We start from the raw sequence: 19,391 nt of genomic DNA, 5'->3' as shown, positions 1-19,391 counted from the left end.
ACACTTAAACTACTTGCAAAAAACAGTTTTCTGCAACATTAAAAACCTGCCAGTTCACGGCACTGCAACTGGACGTGGATCATTGTTCGGCGCAGCTCCGTGCTGCCTTCATGGAAACGGGACGTCAGAGCATCGTCTTAAATGAGCTCCGTATTTCAGCGTGAAGCTGCGTTCAGAAAAAACACCAATCGCCACAGGGTGGTGCGACGTCCTGTTGTATTCTTTAATCCCCCCAATGTAGCACAAGTAGACTTTATATTTCACAGTAACAGTTTTTCGTCAGATCTTTTATAGAACCCAACGTTTCCTACTGTACCTGAAAGCAGCTTAATTTGACGAAGAAAAAGAGAAAAGAGACGAGCGAGAGATTTTTTTATTTTTTTTACGAGCGAGAGATATCGACTGTGCTTTGTTGTTTGGCAAACATTTAGCTGTCCCCCAAACTCCCGGGCAATTCAGGGCTTGTGTTTGCTGTTTTAAAACTTTCTTGTTGAAGCGATAGAGGCAGAGATGTCGCTGTTTACTGTACGGGACTCCACCTCCTCAAAACGCAGCGCGATGTGGGGTTGCGCTTCTCCAAACGTTTTTTTCTGCTATTTTACTCGCAAGACAGGCGATAGCAAACCTAGACTTTCAAACCTAGACTCTTCAATCCTAGACTCTTCTAACCTAGACTCTTCTAACTTATACTTTTTTAAGCATCAACAAAGGGCTCTCACTAACTTTCAAAGGTTGTAAACTTATTTCCATTCGGCAGTAGGTGTCGTTTGTCATCACCAAAATGAAAACCTTGTTTCTGTGTGTGTGTGTGTGTGTGTGTGTGTGTGTGTGTGTGTGTGTGTGTGTTGGTGTGTGTGTGTGTGCGTGCGTGCGTGTAATCCTGCCCCCTTGATAAGTGCAAGCTTGATTTCCGTTGGAACAATTTGAATGAAAAATAGATTTGAATGTTAAATTGCTAGCTGTTTCTGATTGGCTACTGTTAGTGTTTGTGATAATAATAATACATATTATTTAAAGCGCCTTTCATGACACCCAAGGTCACTTCACAACCAAAAAAGGACATTCAAATTATAGTCATCTTATAAAGGTGCTGAGGTTCACACCATGCAGCATGCCTTTTGATAATACCTAATTATAGTTTGAATGTTACATATCTAGTAGTTCTGATTGGCTGCTGTTATTTAATTTGAATGTCAAATGGTTGCATTTAAAAAAAAAAAAAACTGTAAATATTTCTATTCACATGGCTTTTTTGATACCTGGGAAACTAATACATGTGTTGTTTGTCATTCAATGATTTGATTTATTGATTATTTTTAATAACAATAGTAACAACAATAATAGGCCTATATTAGGGCGTAATCATTAATATTCGGGGCAATTAGCCTACATAATATTTGATGGGGGGCGTTAGGGACCTGGATAATGGATAGGGGGGCGCTGGCACAAAAAAGGTTGAGAACCACTGATCTAGCTATACTTTGTCAAATTCTGCAACTTCAGGCAGCATGTGTACGTTAATAACATATTCTTCACCACAAACTGTACAGTTCAGGCATTCAAATATATTTTTATTTTCCAATATTTCAACATAGTGGGTGAGATGCAACATAATTAACACAGTAATTCAAGTAAATTTGAACAACAATAACCATACGTTTGTACATTATGTAAATCAAATTAAAAACAACAGTAGATTTGAACAGGTTTGAAATAAAACAGCAGATCACTCTGACAGAAGAAAAGTAGCTCATAATAATCCCTTTAGAGTCATCAACATAATTATAAAGCCTTGTGAAAAAAGTAAGACGCAAACATAAAATATGCTACAATATTCCCTTTTTGAATAAGATTATAAAATCCAGCAACATTTTGACCAAAGTTCACATTTTCTCAGTTTTGAAACAGTCATACCATTAAAACCTTTTATAAATCTCAAACTATAACAAACATGTTGAGTGCCTCAGCTTTCAGCAACGATTCCTTTACATGCATACAAAACATTTATGAAAATACCTCATCTTTGGAAATGGCAACAACCAATTTCAACAATTCCCTGAATTCTTGTCTAACTGGCCATTTTTTGGGGAAATGATTAATCTCGCAGTGGTATTCGGTTAGAACATATCACTGTATCTATAAAGTGTTATGTTCTAACAAATGTGATGGGTAAACATTCCTCAGTGTTGATCATCTTCACCAATGATTAGAAAATGGTGCAAGTAGTGACCTAAAAAAACTCACTTGGATGATTTGGATCTCGTCAGATTGTGTCACCAGTGCTTTTCTGCTAAGCGTTTTCAGTTTATTTGGTTCAGCTCCCGGGCTTTATTCCTCAGATGCCTCTTACGCATTCTGATTATCCACTGAATCGTGAGTTTGGCAAAATTAGCAGCCTTGAAGAGAGCCATGAAGACGCCACAGAGAATGGCTACAGAGTTCCAGGGATTGGCAGTCACTATCTGTTTGGAAGTAAGCAAAGTTGAGTTAGAAACTGATTGGTCTGGCTCAATAGATGTACATTGCTGCAGCCTATGTCCCTCCCCATTCCGCTTTCTATTTTGCTAGGGGCACCGTCGCTGTGTCTAGGGCTTAGTGTCGCCCAGGATGGTCGTGACTGGTTTAAATGAAATACAAACAAGCCAGGGCATTGTTTCTCCTATCCTAGAATAGACAAGCGGTGTAGCCAGATCACACTCCAGCGCTTACACAGTGCTGTGGCGATACGTCTGGCAATGTGAGACTAGAAACTGATACACTGATGTTGACGGATTAGTTCTAATGAGGTTAAAATGTCTGGGAGAACTTACCAGTCTGATGTCTTGCATGAAAGGATCCCGCCATTCAAAGACAGCAAAGAAGAGCTCATTGTTTTTTTCTGATGCAGGTCTTTTGTCGTTGAATTTTACCACAGCGGACTAGAAGATACAACATAAATGATGAAATAAATGAGTAATGAGTAAGTAATGCCATTTCCATCACATATGTAAGTATGTGTACAATGGTCGGACACGAATACCTCTTGCCGAAACTCGACGGCTTCATTGTTTTTGCCAGACGTCCTCACTAAAGACATCTTGACCCAGGTTCTGAATCCTCCGGAGAAAGTCCACATGGAGTAATTGCTCTCACAATCCCTCATAAAGTCGGATTTGTTTGCACTAGAGAGTCAGAAAACAGATATCACTCAAGTCGAAATGGAAATGCACGTTACTGTCAGACTGGGTAAAATCACACTTTGTTTCTTAAGATATGAATTTGAATGATAAACTGGAAACTATCAAGCGGTCAGTGCATTATTGGTGTTGTGAGCAAAACAAATCCTGTATGACCCCACTTCAGCTTTCACACCAGTCAGGCGTCACAGGATCTACGGTATACGTGTTTGTTTGCAGTTACCTCTCAGTCAAGTCACTAAAATTGGCAAAAAGCATGTAAGAGATGGCGCTGAAGTCCTCTTCGGTTTCATTAAGGCTGAACTGCATGAAGATCAACTCCTTGTTTCTGACGTCAGATGGGCCGCGGACCACCAGAGCTCTTTTCTGTGGGAACGAAGTTGAGAGTTACTTTACTCTTTCTTCAAAACAGAAAAACTCAAAATGGGTCATTTTCACAGAATGAAGAATCTAGGTCAAACCTAAATAGTCATGTTCTGTATGTTAAAAAATATAAAAACAAGAAAAAATTGATCATAAAAAACAAAACAAAAAAACATTTATTTAAAAGGATGTTCAGGATTACATTGTACATACATGCTTTTTTTTTATATTTCTGCGACTTGTAATTCATGTCTATCAAATCACCAGCTGAATGTGTTTATGGCTGACCTCAGTTTCATTGGTAAATGGCCCGAAGTAAGTCACATCATTAATCACACAGTCTCCCTCTTGATGCTTGCCTGGGTCCACTAAAGGTGGGATGTAGTCATGGTAGTGATGTCTGCAGCTCAACAGCTGAGCTTTGCCGGGATACAGAGCGATACCTGCGCAAAGAAAAAAACACAATTAATAACCAATCCTTGCGTATTGAGACAAAAATCCAGTAGCAAGCTCTTGTTTGTGTATTGTGCGTCTACATTGATATGATGTACATCAGTGTAAAGTAAACTCAACATTTCACTGTATGATATCAATAGCCCGATTAAAGTTCATAACACCATTACAAAAGGTTGTGGGTAGCAGCAGCAAGGAACACAACTATACAAACTGGATTACAATGCAAGTTTGTTTTGTTAAGTCTGCAGTAATTTAGAGGCACTTAGCATTCAGATTACATAACGCACACTATGTTGGCTATATTACTACTACTACTACTGTTTTACACTTCCTTACAGTATTCAACAAACTGTGACATGCTTTATTGTTAGCTGATGATTTCATTACTGCTAGCTTTCACTTAATTATTTAATTGTTACACTGCATAACACATTGTCACTTTTGGTTCAAAGGTGCATGCTAACATTAGTCTCATACTGTTTAATTACAGTATTTTTGGCTATTAAATACACTTTTTGGCCAGGTTAACTTAGTGAAAAAGGGTATGGGCCAGGACAGCTATAATATTGATCTATTCAGTCTTTAAAAAACAGCAGTGGTGCATTTAGTAAAGTATGCACTTCTCTTGATTATTTCCATTTTTCTAATAGTTCATACAACTGATCCACTACATTTGAGAGGCAGACATTGTACTTTTAACTCCACTACATTTATAGTTGTTACTTACTTACATAATAAGGTTGTAAATATCAAACATATGATAAGGTAATGAAATCTGATGAAATAATCTTGATTAAACAAGCCAACAGTATATGAAGTAGTTAAAATTGGCTCTACCTTGACCAGGTGCTATATCAAAATAATGTTGACATGTTAATACATTACAATTAATCCAATAATATATATATATATATATATACTATATACTTTTGATAATTACGTCGAATGTTGCTGCACTTTTTGTATACTTGCTTAAATAAAATCTTTCTACCACATTGCCTGTTACCTAACCAAGTCCTGGTCCCAACTGATCCGCCCTGTGTATTATTTATACACACCTGGGGGGGAAAACGAGTCAACCTCTTTGTAGGTGACAGACATAACAGGGTGGTGGAATCTCTCCAGAAAGTCAGAGATAGTCTGGTAGGCCAGGAACGCTGCCACCCCGGTCAGCAGCAGGTAGATGAAGATGAGCACCACTGTAAAGAAATTCTTCAGGCAGGCTTTGCTGAATCTTATCGGTGGACTGTTTTCCCTGATGTCATCCTCTGTAATGAAAGTGTGCAAGGTGTCAAACTGACTCTCAAGGCATCAGGTATTACTTTTATGGGGTCCAATAATGACTACGTATAGGCAGTAGTGCTAAATTATGTTCAGCATCTGCACCTTCATGGGACACTAAAACCCAGACAGAATGCTGCAGCTCATTAAAGCACAGTGACCAATTAAAAATGTAGGAAATGTGAGACTCTGAGACGAGTGTCTTTTGTCTTTCGTGTGCTATTCTGTTTTTTGTTTGGTTTATTTGTCTGTTAGGTTTAGTCTAGGATCGCATTGCCGGACCTTCCTCCACAGCGCTGCGGAGGAGGGTCTGGCTAGTCCACACAGCATTCCGGGATAGAAAAAGAAAATGAGAAAAACATGCTCTCAATTATTGGCCTTTCTTTAGACCAATCACAATCGTCTTGGGCGGTGCCAAGCGCTGAGTGGAGCCGCGGTGCCGCTGCAAAACAGCCTCGGGAAGGAACTAGGGTTGCACAATATTGACAAAATGTGATATTGCGACATTGATTATGAATATTGCGATATCGATATTAATTTGTTGATCACTTGTATTGCACTATAATTAAATAAAAAAAAAGAAAAGAAAAAAAAAAAGATAAGAGCGTTCTTTCACACAGCTGGTCATCACCTTGCGAGATGCGGCCAGTCGGCTCGTCGCGATCCAGGTCTTCAGTGGCATCGTCAAAGAAGCCCGGAGACTGTGTGTCTTCATTATCATCATCATTGAACTGTGAGGTTAAGAAAGAGACATTAAAGTACAGTGTAGTCACACACACACACACAAAGAAAATCTAAGTTTAGTACATTATGAATATTTGAAGAAAGTATACCAAACTTTAAAAAAGAAACCACTATACTTCTACTCAACCACATGTCTGAGTGAGACATTGTACTTTTTACTCCACTACATTTATTTGATACCTTTAGTTACTCTGCAGATTCAGATTAATAATACAAAATATGATCAACAAGTAAATGAGTATGAATTATTAAGATCAGATCAGAAGAACTAAGCTACCACAGCTTTTACTTAAGTAAAAGATCTGAGCACTTCCTCCACCACTGACAGTAATAAAAACTAGGTCTTATAAGGTATTTACCAATGCTGGAATGTAACTAAGTACCTTTTACTCAAGTACTCTCCCTAAGTACAAATTTAAAAAGTACTTGTACTTTACTTGAGTCTTTTCTTTCAATGCCATCTTCTACTCCGCTACATTTCAGAGAGAAATATTGCACTTTTTACTCCACTACATTCATCTGACAGCTTTAGTTACTAGTTAGGCCTACTTTAACAATGAAAATGTGTGCGCACAAAACCTGTGTATAACATTTATAACATATGTTTGTTATAAATTAAACTTACCAAACAATCTACTGACCCGTACAGCTGAAATGACTAGCCATTGAACACTTGATTGACAGAATTTTGAACATCTCAGTCGTTTTTATGTGAAAACTTTAATACTAAGTAACGTGGTCAACTTTTGTGTGATATTAGTACTTTTACTTGAGTAAAGGTTCTGAATACTTCTTCCAACACTGGTATTTACAGTGTTTTAACATACAACGCATCACCAATCTGTAGTGTGTCAATCATCCTCCCAACAACTGGAGCACACATATACATATATATATATATATATATATATATATATATATATATATATATATATATATATATACACACATATATATATATATATACACACATATATATATATATATATATATATATATATTTTTTTTTTAGAGAAGACATATTTGTCTGCAACTTTGGCTTACTTGATGAGTGAGCAGGCAGAAAGCATGAAGTCAGCTAAATTCATGTTTGAACAGCAGCCGTCCGCTGTACAGTCACATGATGTTGACATTGTGTGGGCCCTTCACGGCGTGAGGACGTTACAGATAACAAAGCTGTTGTCTTCGGATTATTGATACAAACACCAAAGATAGCCTAATATCTAAACAGTTGTCCTTACCTCTTGGTATGACCGGGAGTTTTCTTTCCCGAGCATTCCTTTGCACTTCCTTCAGTTACAAAAAGCTATTTTCTGCTCTTCGAGTAGACCCGTCGGGCTATCTGCGCGAAGTCTGAAAACTACTTTTATTAAATAAAAGATACATTTCAAGGAAGTATAAGTCCCAGTTTTCCGCTCTAAAGGGAGACACACCACACACACATACACACAACCATGGTTGTTTTTTTTTGGCGACGACGATAAAGGTCTGGCCCAGGCCCGCCCACCCTATGGTAATGAGGCCCTCCCACCAATAGTAAACCATGTGTCCTCGACGTTTCCTCGTTTCCTTCGTCCTTCCCTAGGTTGATACCTAGTGCTGCCTTAATGCACAATTCGTAAAAGTCCACGATCCAAGCTCAAAGGTCACAAACAGAACTAAAAACGTGAAGTGGACATAAATACCTGATTCATTTTCCCCATTAACATGTCAGTAACTCTCTTTTGAAGGAGCTTTAGTTTACCTGTTGAGTGATGGCTTCATTACAGCTAAAAGTCTCACAGGTCATTTTTGCAATTTAGTTTTTAAATCCACCTAAAAGCCAATTTACATGTTAACAGTGATGGAAGAAGCAAGGCAAGCTTATTAGTACATTTTCATAAATTAAGGCAATTCAAAGTGCTTTACCTAAAGCATAAAAAGCCTGAAGATACGAAACAAATAAAACATAAGTAAGTAGGGTAAGAATGTCAGGATAAGCCAATCAGGGGCAGAGTAGGGCGGGACATGTCTTTACCATCCTTGGAAAATAGTCGCATACCGTAAGCATGTTTCCCTATAGATATTTGCCAAAATTGTTAAGAACTAGTTAACACTATTGCCTAATTAGTTCGACAAAACGTTTCCAACTCCAGGTCCAGTCACTAACGTTAGATTTTTTCTGAAGCTTTAAACCATATCAGAATCAGAAAAGTGTTTATGTTTTGATGTATTCACAATGTATGCTGCAGCTGAGTTAGGCAGGGAAACTGCATCCCAATCAATCCTGCCCTCTGCAGCTTATTGTGCTAATTAGATCATGTCTGTCACTTAGCATACAGGAGGAAGAACTTTTGTTGTCTCTGTCTGGGGGGCCGTCTGTTGATTAGATTAAGACCAGAAGGCTATTGCACAAAACCAGGATAAGGGATTAAGCTGGGATATTCCAGTTATCCTGGATGAATTTAGCCTCGGCTTGGTTGCACAAAAGCAGAGGCACCTAAATTACCATATTTATTCTGTGGTCCAGACCAGGCTAACAGCCAGGATTTATTAATCCTGGAGCCTTTTCTGTTCACTCAGCAGTGGTTTTTACCTTATTGTTATCAGCCTACATTAAAATACAACAGGTGCATGTTGCAGTTCAGTAAAGCACTGTTATTATTTAAAGTTGACCATTATTTTTTATAATTATTCATGTGACAGTCATTGTTACTATTATATTGCTGTATGAAAACTGCTTGTTGTTAGAAGTTTGGTGAATATATTACTGAGATAATTAGAAAAGGCTGATTTTAAATGAAGTCAGTGATGAAGGACAATATATAAAGTGCTATACACGTGTTAGTGGTTCTAACAATGGCAGACTGGTCAGGGACAAATACACCTTTCATTATTTTAGTTGATTTATTTCTTTTAGTATTCTTTAACAAAGGACCATGTATGTTCCTCTTCCATGTGCACTGTATTTGGCATTCTTAGCACACCATGTGTGTTGTCCAGTATGTACAATAGCCTCAACTATATAGTTACTGGTCCAGTGAACTGGAGCTATAATTTGGGAGGACTGAACAATTATTATAGGTTTTTATTATTGTACAATCCTCCCTTATTATAGTCTAGTTCACTGGACCAGTAACTATATAGTTGAGGTTACTGTACATACTGGACATTCATGAAACAAAAGGGAGAGGACACCTCAATGGTTTTTGACCTTATATTTTGCTGGGCAAGCATTTAATAATTTAATTAATAATTATGTAAAGAAGAAAACAACAGTGAGAGAAAGCGTGGAGAAGGCGGACCGACTGAATGATATATTTAAAAAATACACATTTACGAACAACTGCTATTAAATGAAACCATTGAAGGAGTTAGGCTAATTATTTCCACAGAACGAACTGTTGTAGGCTACACTTTGCCATGCAGTTTGTATGGGCGCTCTTAAAATATCCGACGGCAGTAAATGCAGCACCATCTCAATAGAGCAGCGACAAGGAAGTGGATGACAGTTGCAGTTTCCGCGTCAAACTCGTCCAAACAGCGGCCCTACCATGGCAACAGCGCGAATTTGTGTCCTGTATGTTGTCCTTTCTACGACTTTAGCGGAAGACTTTAAATTAAAACACAAACCATCCACCAAACCTGTCCGGTTGTTCACTGAGGAGGAACTGACGAGATACGACGGCAGCGAGGTAAAGTTTACTAACCTCACTAGAGTGAGTTTTTGCGTCTGTGTTTGTCTGTGCACCCGTGCATATATGTGCCCTGGAAATCCAGAGTTCTCGCGAGAGCACGATTTGAATTTGCTCCGCGAATCTTTCGGATTTGGGTCTGGGTTTCCAGGCTAATGCATATGTACATAACGATAATAACGATGTATGTCGTATCTCTCTTTTCTGTTGTTTTCCCCTCCCTGTTTTAGGAGGGGCAGCCTATCTACATGGCAGTAAAAGGAGTTGTGTTTGATGTTACCAAGGGAAAAGGTCAATACAACCCACCACTCAACCCAAATGAAGCTACAATGATTTACTAGGGGCGGGAATCACCAGAGGCCTCACAATACGATATCATACACGATACGATATTATTGCGATTTAAAAAATATTGCAATATCCTGCGATATATCACAATTTATGAACTTTTTTTCACCTTCAAATTTTTCCCAATTTCAAATTATGTTCCCGAAAGGAAACTTTGTCAACATATGTTTTATCTAAAAAGATACATTTCTCTGTTCATCTCACTTACATTTTATTGCTACAAAATGGGATTGTCAAGCAGACAAACTGACCAACACATATATAATAATAATAATAGATCGATACTAGGCGTCTGTGTATCGATACAGTATTGCCACGAAAAATATTGCGATACTATGCTGTATCGATTTTTTTTTTTACCCCAACCCTATGATTTACTAGATTTTTTTTTTTTTTTAACTTAAATGTCTTGAATGAATAAATTCAAGATAACTGAATAAGGAAAGTAAAATTGACACATTGATGCCCACTTGAAAGTTCTTCAGTCCCTCTCCAGGGTATTTGAAATCTAAACTGAGACCATGCATTTATTCACTCAGAATTAACTGATTTAAAAGAAATAAAAAATCAAATAAACAACAGTATTTTATTTTTAACAAATGCAGAATTTTACGGAAAAGATGCATCATATAACGCCTTGGTTGGTAAAGACTCCACTCGGGCTGTGGCTAAGATGTCCCTGGACCCAGCTGACCTGACATCAGATACTGTAAGTTTAGTGTGTTTTCTCAAAGGTTGAGAATGTATGTGTTGTGGTTGACTCCCATGGGTGGGGAGCACCGACATCTGACGCCTCTGAGTGTCGGCTGCAAAACAGCATGGCATTGATAAGCTATACGTAATTATACTGAAACTGCACAGTTTTGTCTGAATGAACCATACGTGCACACTGTAGACTTTTCAAAGGAAGAAATAAAAAAACACAAAATTTTTTTATTTGGGTGGGGAGCCTAAACACTATTCTACATGTTGGAAACACTGGGAAGGGACAGGTAAAAGAAAAGTATTGAAACACTTTAATCAGTCAGTCCATAAACACTATTTGATTGCATAAATAATGTCCACTTCTTACCTATTCTCACATCTTTCACACCAAGCCGCGAGTCGCTTTCTCGACCGCAGGAACTTCCCCCCGGAACTAGGAACCTTCCTAGGAACTTGTTGCGTTTCAACAGCAGGATCCAGGGTCTAAATTTAGTTCTGGGGATATTTCCCAGGGCCTTTTTACCCTCCAAAGAACAAGAAAAGGGGCTCAAAATGCACCTTATTCAGGGGATAAACGATTAATGCTTGTTTGAAGACTGCTTACTGTGACTGAAATGTCCAGTTGTAATGAAAAATATGTTGTGTTGTTAATATACTGTATAATGTATTCTCAGGTCTCTCTTGCAAAAGAGATCTTGATCTCATCGAGACTTTTGGAATAAATGAAGCAATCAATATTAAGAGTAATGTATTGGAACTCAAATGTGAAAAAAAACAACGGGAAAACAAGGATTGATTGATAAAAACTAATGTTTTTCAGCACTTTAGCACTTAGATTTTTGGTAACAAATTACTTCTTCTTTGACTACAAAAACGTACTTTTGTTGACTTACAGTAAATCTAAAAATGAAGGTAATACCGTAAATGTAAAACCGTAATAGCCAAGTCAATTTCATTCATGTAGCCCAAAATCACAAATGACAACTTTACCTCAAAGGGCTTCACAATCTGTACAACATATGACAAGCTAATTCAACTTTACTTTCTTTACATCCGCAGACGGGCCTCACTGAGGAGCAGCTGGAGTCTCTGGATAGTATATTTGAAGGCACGTACAAAGCAAAGTATCCGATTGTGGGTTACACAGCGTCACGCATCCTCACCAAGGATGGAAGTTACAACGAAGCCTTCAAACCAGAGGACCAGCCTCATTTTCAAATCAAAGATGAGTTTTGATCTCATTTGACCCTTTTTGTAAAATATAGTTGTGAAAAAGTCTTGTTATAAAGGAGTTATTTTTTTTCTTTTTTTTTTTTCCTCTTTACTTGACCAGAATCATATGTCTGATATGAGCCTAATATGCCAATTGCAATACATGTAGAAGAGAAGAACAAAATACATATAATGGAGACACTTTTTTAGTCATATTTACTTGAACCAAAGTTTGACATGATCCTCTATCTGTGAGAGCTTTAATTGCTACGGAACCGTTTCAATACTTATTGTATCTTTATTTTGAAATACATTTTAAAATAAGGCTGTTTTGACTAACATCGGATGTACAAAGTGAAGTGATGCTAGAATTTAAAGATCCCTAACAGACATGTTTTTTAAGTCGTGTAAAAAATTATTTTTTTTTCTACCAAAAAGTTCATGCCTTCAGCAGATGAATGTGGAAAACATCCTTCTAGTATCAAAATGCACATGCGTCGTCATTTTGCACAGTAAAGCTGAAACATCCAAGTGAATAAAAAAAAAAAAAAAATGGAGGGGGGACTTTATTTATTACGGCGGATTATATGTGGTTACACAGTGATAGTCTTCTACATTTGTCGCGAACAAATTAAAAGTCAACCCCATCTATTTCCCTAGAAAAGGAGCGTGAGCTGAGAGAACAGACACAGTAAACTAACTAAACATCAGCACTCACATTCCCTTGAATTAGATTCCAGTTGGGCTGCCACTAATGAACGTTTTTATCATAGAGAGTGAAAAAGTCGCTCAATCATTTAGCCCATGAAATTTCAGAAAATAGTGATAAAAACCCAGCACAGTTTCCCAGAACTCATGGTAGTGTCTTCAAATCTTTTATTTAGTTCAAAACCCCAAATTCAGAATGTTACAGTTATTAAGTGGAAAAAAGACACAAAAAATATTGATTGATAAATGACTAATTCTTATCAGATATGTTGCTGATTAATTTTCTGTCCATTGACTTTTCCATTAATTGCTTCAGCTCTAGATTGTAGTATAAATGTTTTCAGTGAATGCATGCCCAGTAGAATATTAATGTGATTTAAAACTCACTGAATCTGCAGCTCTGTGAGGGTTTACATGATTACAAATATGTGTGTTTTCTGCTTGATTTTGTTTTTGTACAATTATTATTAAAGTCTGTAAATCTGGAACTTCTTAAGAGTTTGTTTCACTTGAGTTTTACCACAAGCTGCCATGGGGATGTTATCTTGATGTGTGATCTCTTTATGACAGCTCATGACTCAACTCATGTCCTCTCCAAACAGGCAACATAAATAGTCGCCCGGGCCTATATAGCCGTGCGTGCTCCGATCAAAGGTCATCAGTTCCGGTGCTGAGCCAGGTGATTGTCTTTAGGTGGAGCTGTGGGTCTTGCCCTGCCAGGTGGTCCCACTGGAGGTAGGTCTGTCCGTTTTGTGTGATAGGAACCAAGTTAGACATCCCACGTCACTGTAAGTGATCTACAGCCCGGTTCAAAGGACACAAGCCCCGCCCTAGAGTCTGCCAGCGAGAGCAGACCTGCGTTCTTTATCAGGTGGAGATTCTGCTGGGAGTCGGCCACTGCAGCCTCGGTCAGCCTCGGAAACACTTTCTTCTGCTGGAGCTCGCCCACCAACCAGAACCAAGATGCCCAAAACAGTAAGATGAATTATGAAGAATGATTTTGTTGACAAGATAATTAAATGCGTCAATGAAATGTCTCTTCCTGGTCCATGTGTGAAAGGGGGTTGGTGGGTTTATAGATACATCTGTTGAAATGTTGTCTAAATGGATGCGGAGAAAAACCATTGAGCATAAAGCAAATTTAAGGGTCAATCATGTACATTTTGATCGTTTTAGTCCCTTTTTTTTTCCCAAGCTTGTGAGTTATTTTAAAGAGGCACCTTTTCTTCTTGGCATTTACTCATTAACCAAATGTAGAGTTTGACCCATGCTGCACACATTCCTGGCAGAAAAAAAATGCTTCTAAAATTCCACTTCAAGGCCAGAACTGGGCTGTATGCTGTCTTTGTGGTCGTGCATACTTGATCATAATCATGGTAACTACCTTAGGTGACACTGGAGTGCTTCTGTAAATGTAAAGAGTGACTTTCACCAACAAGTCATGACTGTATGGTTCAACTGCTTTATTCTCCCTCCCTCCCATTTATTTGCTGTAAGTCCTAAATGCCCTCAGTTGGAGTTACTTAAGTATTCAGCATCAGCCTGTAGGAAAACTGATAAGAAAGGCCAGCATGTGCGTACATTACGACTGCAGTTCTGTGCCTATATTGACTCTCCAAGGAGAAAGCCTTTCTTAAGAGGACATGCTGACGTCAGCTTCCATTTGGCTGACGTTGACCTGACTTGAAATCAAACACAATAATCATGGTACCTTGTCTTGCTTATGTTCGTCTGGAAAATGCTGAAAAACTTGATTCGTGAGTTGAATTCTGGCTTAAATTTGAACAGTTCACCAGTAAAGTAAAAGTTGTGTAGATACCAAAAAGTACAAGACTATGTATAAATTAATCAAAACCCCCTCCAAAGTTCAATGCAGCAACATGCTACTTGATTTGTAATGGATTTACTGCTTCCATGATGGTGATTTCAGTAGTCAGTGATTTGAGAAAAGGTCAGGCCGTATTAGGAATGCATCAGCAGGACGTCAGGGAGTTAAAAGGTTATCTTATGCATGTGATCATGGAAAATGGAAACAGTTAAGAAACATGGTGGAGTTTTCATAAATGGATGTTCCAGTTTGTGCTGCCTAAGTTTCAGTGGATTTATCTTTATGACACCCAGGGTGTGCTCTAGTGTAACTACATAAAAGTATTGTGTAACTGCTACAAGCCCAATCTGGCCTGCAGGCCCGGTCATGCAGTCGTCATGTGTTTGTTATATTGAGAATAACCCTTTTTATTTTTAGAAATTTGTTCAGGAAACACCTGAAAGTCAGATCTTATTAACAATGGTAAAGTCTAAAGGCAACCTGGCAAGCAGGGAGTATTTTGATATTTTAATCTGTGTACGTTCAACCTTGTAACACCTCGCAAGAGTAGTCCAAAGTCTGATGAGATAGTGAGCAATTATGGTTTATGGACAATCCACTTCACAGCTCCACATTAAAGGCATTCTTTACACAACTGACCTAATTATTTCTGTATTTCACTATGAAAAAAGTCGTTTCACGATGTATATCTACAAATTCATTTCTCGTATGAACGTCTCCCAGAACAGCATCGTTACGCTGCTGGCAAATCCTAGGATTAGTGCCATACGATACCAATCGTCACTATGGAAACACTGGTATAGTGTCTTTTATAGAAATGCAGTATTGTTGTTTCTTGTGTTTTTATTTCTCTGTATATGTTTATCTTTCTCTTTTTCATGTATGTTGTATGGTCATGTCTGTGTCTTCTGAATGGACCTTGAGTCTGGCAATAAAGTTGATGATTGATGATGTAACCATCCAAAGCAAATTAAGCAAGCAATATTTCTGCCAAATTAAAGATGTGGGCATACTGAAAAAGTATGGGAAATGCAGGATTGATGGATTCATATATATATATTCATTTATACAAGTACAAACAGCGAAATGCTTAAACTGAATGGACATAAAAAAAAAAGATTTCCGTGTATCCAAACAGAAAATCCCTGTCATCATGTGACTTTTAATTAACTTTTTATGCTGCAGATCAACGTACGCGTCACCACGATGGACGCAGAGCTGGAGTTCTCCTTCCACCCCAACACCACAGGGAAGCAGCTCTTTGACCAGGTCTGTATGTTACAGTATGATAAGACCCATTTATAGGATTTATCATCGCTGTCTCAAGTTCAGTCTTTTTGAACATGAAGTATAGTGGCACCTCAAGTTCTGTTCATGTCTAACTAGGGGCGTAAATCACAAGTTTTACCACAATACGATATTATATATCGATTCTTTAGACAACGATATGATATTTGCTGGTATTACAAAGTCTGCTGTGATACAATTTTAATTGGATTCAATTCAGGAGCCTGCAATCGATATGAGACGATATCTTATGCCCATTTAACACAATCCCTTCCATTTATCAATTTACAAAAAGCAACTAAATTATGATTTGAACATTTTTATTACTAAGCTCTTCCAGCCATTTCAATGAAAATCAAAGTACTCTTTTTACTAAAAAGAATAAATATGAAGTGGGAATTTCACAATAAAGGGGCATCTTAAAGATTATGATATGTACCAATATTTTCACTTTTGCATTAGGGCTGGGCAATATATCGATGTTATATCGATATTGCAATATGAGACTAGATATCGTCTTAGATTTTGGATATCGTAATATGGTATAAGTGTTGTCTTTTCCTGGTTTTAAATGCTGCATTACAGTAAAGTGATGTCATTTTCTGAACTATCCAGACTGCTTGTTTTAGCTGTTCTATTATTTGCCTTTACCCACTAAGTCATTAAACCATTTCTGGTGATTATTTATCAAAAATCTCATTGTGTAAATAACATTTAGTTAAAGCACCAATTAGTCAACCATACAATATCCTCGCAATATCGACATTGAGGTATTTGGTCAAGAATATCGTGATCTTTGATTTTCTCTATATCGGCCAGCCCTAGTTTGCATCAATGATATTAGATAATTGATCATTAAATCGATATATCAACCCACATCGATGTATCGTTACACCACGATTTCTAACCATAAACTTTACTGGTAAAGTATCTGTAGTAAGTCAGGCAGTAGACCCTACCTGATGCTGTTGTATATAGAGGAAGATGTGTTCAGAAGTCCTGCAGTCAGTATTTTCAGCAAAATGTACTCAACGTATTAAAACTAAAAGAATTTGTTAGGCAGACAAATGGCCCCCGTAATGGCTATACTTTTATTATATTATTGGGTTATTGTTGCTGCTGCATTCATATGGAAGTGGGTAGTTTAATCCATATGAATGATGTTTTGAATGTAAAATCTTTATCAGTAAAGTAACTACAGCTGTCAGATAAATTCAGTGGAGTAAATGCACAATATTTATGTAAGTAACATAAAACGAAAAGTACCTCAAAATACCTTTTTACATAATGTACTTAGTTACTTTCCGCCACTAGCGGTATTATATCAATGATTATTATTTATTTAAATGTATCCTGGTGGTAATAAATCATATTGTATCACAGTTTAAACTATTTGAATTCAATGCATATTATATTGTCTGTTAAATTATACATTTCTGTTGTCAAATGAAAACCACAAAACTCCAATTATGTTGACGTCATATTTTTAACTTTAGATGGATGTTTCTATGTCCCTCTTAACGCCATATGTCTTATGAAATCCAGTTAGTAAAACAATGAGGCGGCCTCCTCAGTGCCTGAACAGTTTACTTATTAATACACTCACCCAAAAGCTAAATTATCAATAACTTGTAGTGAATGGTGATGACACCACCCAGCAGCATGACGCCCTCTTTCCCCGGAGCTTACTGTGTAATTACCTAAACCTTTGTCCTCGACAGGAAGGCAGCTCCATGATAAAGGGGTCCTTGAGGCTTTAAAGTATATTCATCACCACCTCAACTACTGTTGTAGTTGTTGAGAGCAACATTATGAGACTAGGTGAGACTGATGTACAGTCTGTGCATAGCCCTGCTTTGTGCTATAAATCACATCTTGTCCAAAAGGTAATTTCTTCAGGGGCAGAATATTAGAAGTGTGATGAATAAAGAAAATGAAGGAAGAAGAGTATTGGTGGAGATCCTGTTTTTATTACATGTCTTCTGTTATCATGTCGCCATTCCTCTCTCTTTGTGTTTTAGGTTGCCAGGACCATCGGACTGCGTGAGATTTGGTACTTTGGGCTGCAGTTTATCGACGCCAAAGGATTCCTCACCTGGTTGAACTCTGAAAAAAAGGTAAATCTGCGGTTTCACAGAGTCATTGTTTTGCCATTTAACACATTGTTTTCTTCTTGTTCATCATCCTCCACTCTATCCTGCCCTTCTTACAGTAACTGTACCATATTCTACTGTACTCTAATATATTCTTTAACTTTCTATCGTATTGGCTACTCAACTGTCCTCAATTATATCCTAGAATATTCTAATAGAAGTGAATGAACTTAATCTTACTTAGTTATTTTAACTATACTCTATTCTACATTTACTGTACTCCACTCTGTTCCACTCTACTGCCGACCCCAAATGTGTTAAGGGTGTCCAGGACTCCTAGGGGGTTCTCTGAGTTACTGCAGGGGAATTATGGTATAATGTACAGTATAACAATTTGTATAATGTTAAAATAAAATGTCTTAACATGAATCCAACATATTTTTAGCAAGTATAAATCAGCCTATTTGTGAAGAAAAAAAAAACACATGATGATGGTAGGTTTACTGGCCTATAGGTAAGATTGTCACTAAGGTAGCCATCCACAGATACAGGTCATTCCAAAAAACATGATTGAAAAAATCATGCCAACAATTATTATTTTAATAGCTTAGTATTCTATGCACTAAAAAGGGTATGTATAAAGGCTTTACGCTGCCCACACATTATTGTAGGCCCAGTTTAATATACAATATACTGTATGTAGTAGGGGGTCCCTGCTCCGTGTCTCTCAGTTAAGGGGTCCTTGGCTTAAAAAATGTTCAAGACCCCTGCTGTAGGCTATTTTACACCATTACTTGTACAAACGTTTATATTGTAACCATTTTTTTTCATATAAGACATATCGATCCTGTCATTGTTTACGTTTCGGTTTGGTTTCTGTTTTCTTTCATTTTAATAGTACAAGTACAAGTTAGCATTTGTCTTTCTACCACAGCCATTTTATGACTTTCAGCAAAATCCTCAGCAAACATAACTTTCAAAATTCCAGTAACTGATTCCAATAAGGATTTCCATGTTCAAAAAGGAGTACAACTTTTCTGGTCCTACCCCCTATATATTTTATTCTTCACTTATTTATATGCATATATATATATATATATATATATATATATATATATATATATATATATATATATATATATTAGGGCTGGGCAATATATCGATATTCTATCGATATCGTGATATGAGACTAGATATCGTCTTAGATTTTGGATATCATAATATCGTGATATGACATAAGTGTTGTCTTTTCCTGGTTTTAAAGGCTGCATTACAGTAAAGTGATGTACTCTTCTGAACTTACCAGACTGTTTTAGCTCTTCTATTATTTGCCTTTTCCCCACTTAGATATTATGTTCACATTACTGATGATTTATCTAAAATCTAAGTGTGAAGATATTTTGTTAGAGCACCAATTGTCAACCCTAGAATATCGCATAATATCGATATCGAAGTTATTTGGTCAAGAATATCGTGATATCTGATTTTCTCCGGTATCCCCCGCCCCTAAATATAT

The 19,391-nt window shown here is 37.3% G+C and overlaps 3 protein-coding genes across 5 annotated transcripts in view; 2 read left to right on the top strand and 1 right to left on the bottom strand.

Moving 5' to 3' along the window:
* Positions 1-1,545: 1,545 nt before the first annotated feature.
* pacc1 (proton activated chloride channel 1) lies at positions 1,546-7,494 on the bottom strand. The gene is made up of 8 exons (XM_039786558.1): positions 7,262-7,494; positions 5,908-6,007; positions 5,054-5,263; positions 3,828-3,982; positions 3,400-3,542; positions 3,020-3,161; positions 2,811-2,918; positions 1,546-2,462 (listed from the first exon to the last, which is right to left on the bottom strand). The coding sequence occupies exons 1-8, from the start codon at positions 7,295-7,297 to the stop codon at positions 2,301-2,303; spliced, it is 1,056 nt and encodes a 351-aa protein (XP_039642492.1). The 5' UTR covers positions 7,298-7,494; the 3' UTR covers positions 1,546-2,300.
* Positions 7,495-9,468: 1,974 nt separating this feature from the next.
* Positions 9,469-13,496, top strand: nenf (neudesin neurotrophic factor). 3 transcript variants are annotated; one of them, XM_039786557.1, is made up of 6 exons: positions 9,470-9,694; positions 9,925-9,985; positions 10,648-10,751; positions 11,807-11,855; positions 13,270-13,346; positions 13,429-13,496. In XM_039786557.1, the coding sequence occupies exons 1-6, from the start codon at positions 9,554-9,556 to the stop codon at positions 13,438-13,440; spliced, it is 444 nt and encodes a 147-aa protein (XP_039642491.1). In that variant the 5' UTR covers positions 9,470-9,553; the 3' UTR covers positions 13,441-13,496. The 3 variants fall into 3 exon arrangements, with proteins under 3 accessions (XP_039642489.1, XP_039642491.1, XP_039642490.1); XM_039786555.1 differs by lacking the exon at positions 13,429-13,496 and having other exon boundaries at positions 9,469-9,694; positions 13,270-13,422; XM_039786556.1 differs by lacking the exons at positions 13,270-13,346; positions 13,429-13,496 and having other exon boundaries at positions 9,472-9,694; positions 11,807-13,160.
* A 15-nt stretch (positions 13,497-13,511) lies between these two features.
* Positions 13,512-19,391, top strand: part of ezra (ezrin a) — a 19,063-nt gene continuing 13,183 nt past the window's right edge. The window contains exons 1-3 of the mRNA XM_039786552.1: positions 13,512-13,642; positions 15,681-15,764; positions 17,804-17,899. Coding sequence (XP_039642486.1) covers positions 13,631-13,642; positions 15,681-15,764; positions 17,804-17,899 — 192 coding nt within the window. The 5' untranslated portion in view covers positions 13,512-13,630. The remainder of the gene's footprint in view (positions 13,643-15,680; positions 15,765-17,803; positions 17,900-19,391) is intronic.

This window comes from Perca fluviatilis, chromosome 20, assembly GCF_010015445.1.
Source record: "Perca fluviatilis chromosome 20, GENO_Pfluv_1.0, whole genome shotgun sequence".
Lineage (NCBI taxonomy): Eukaryota > Metazoa > Chordata > Actinopteri > Perciformes > Percidae > Perca > Perca fluviatilis.
This window is presented reverse-complemented; position numbering and strand designations above follow the sequence as displayed.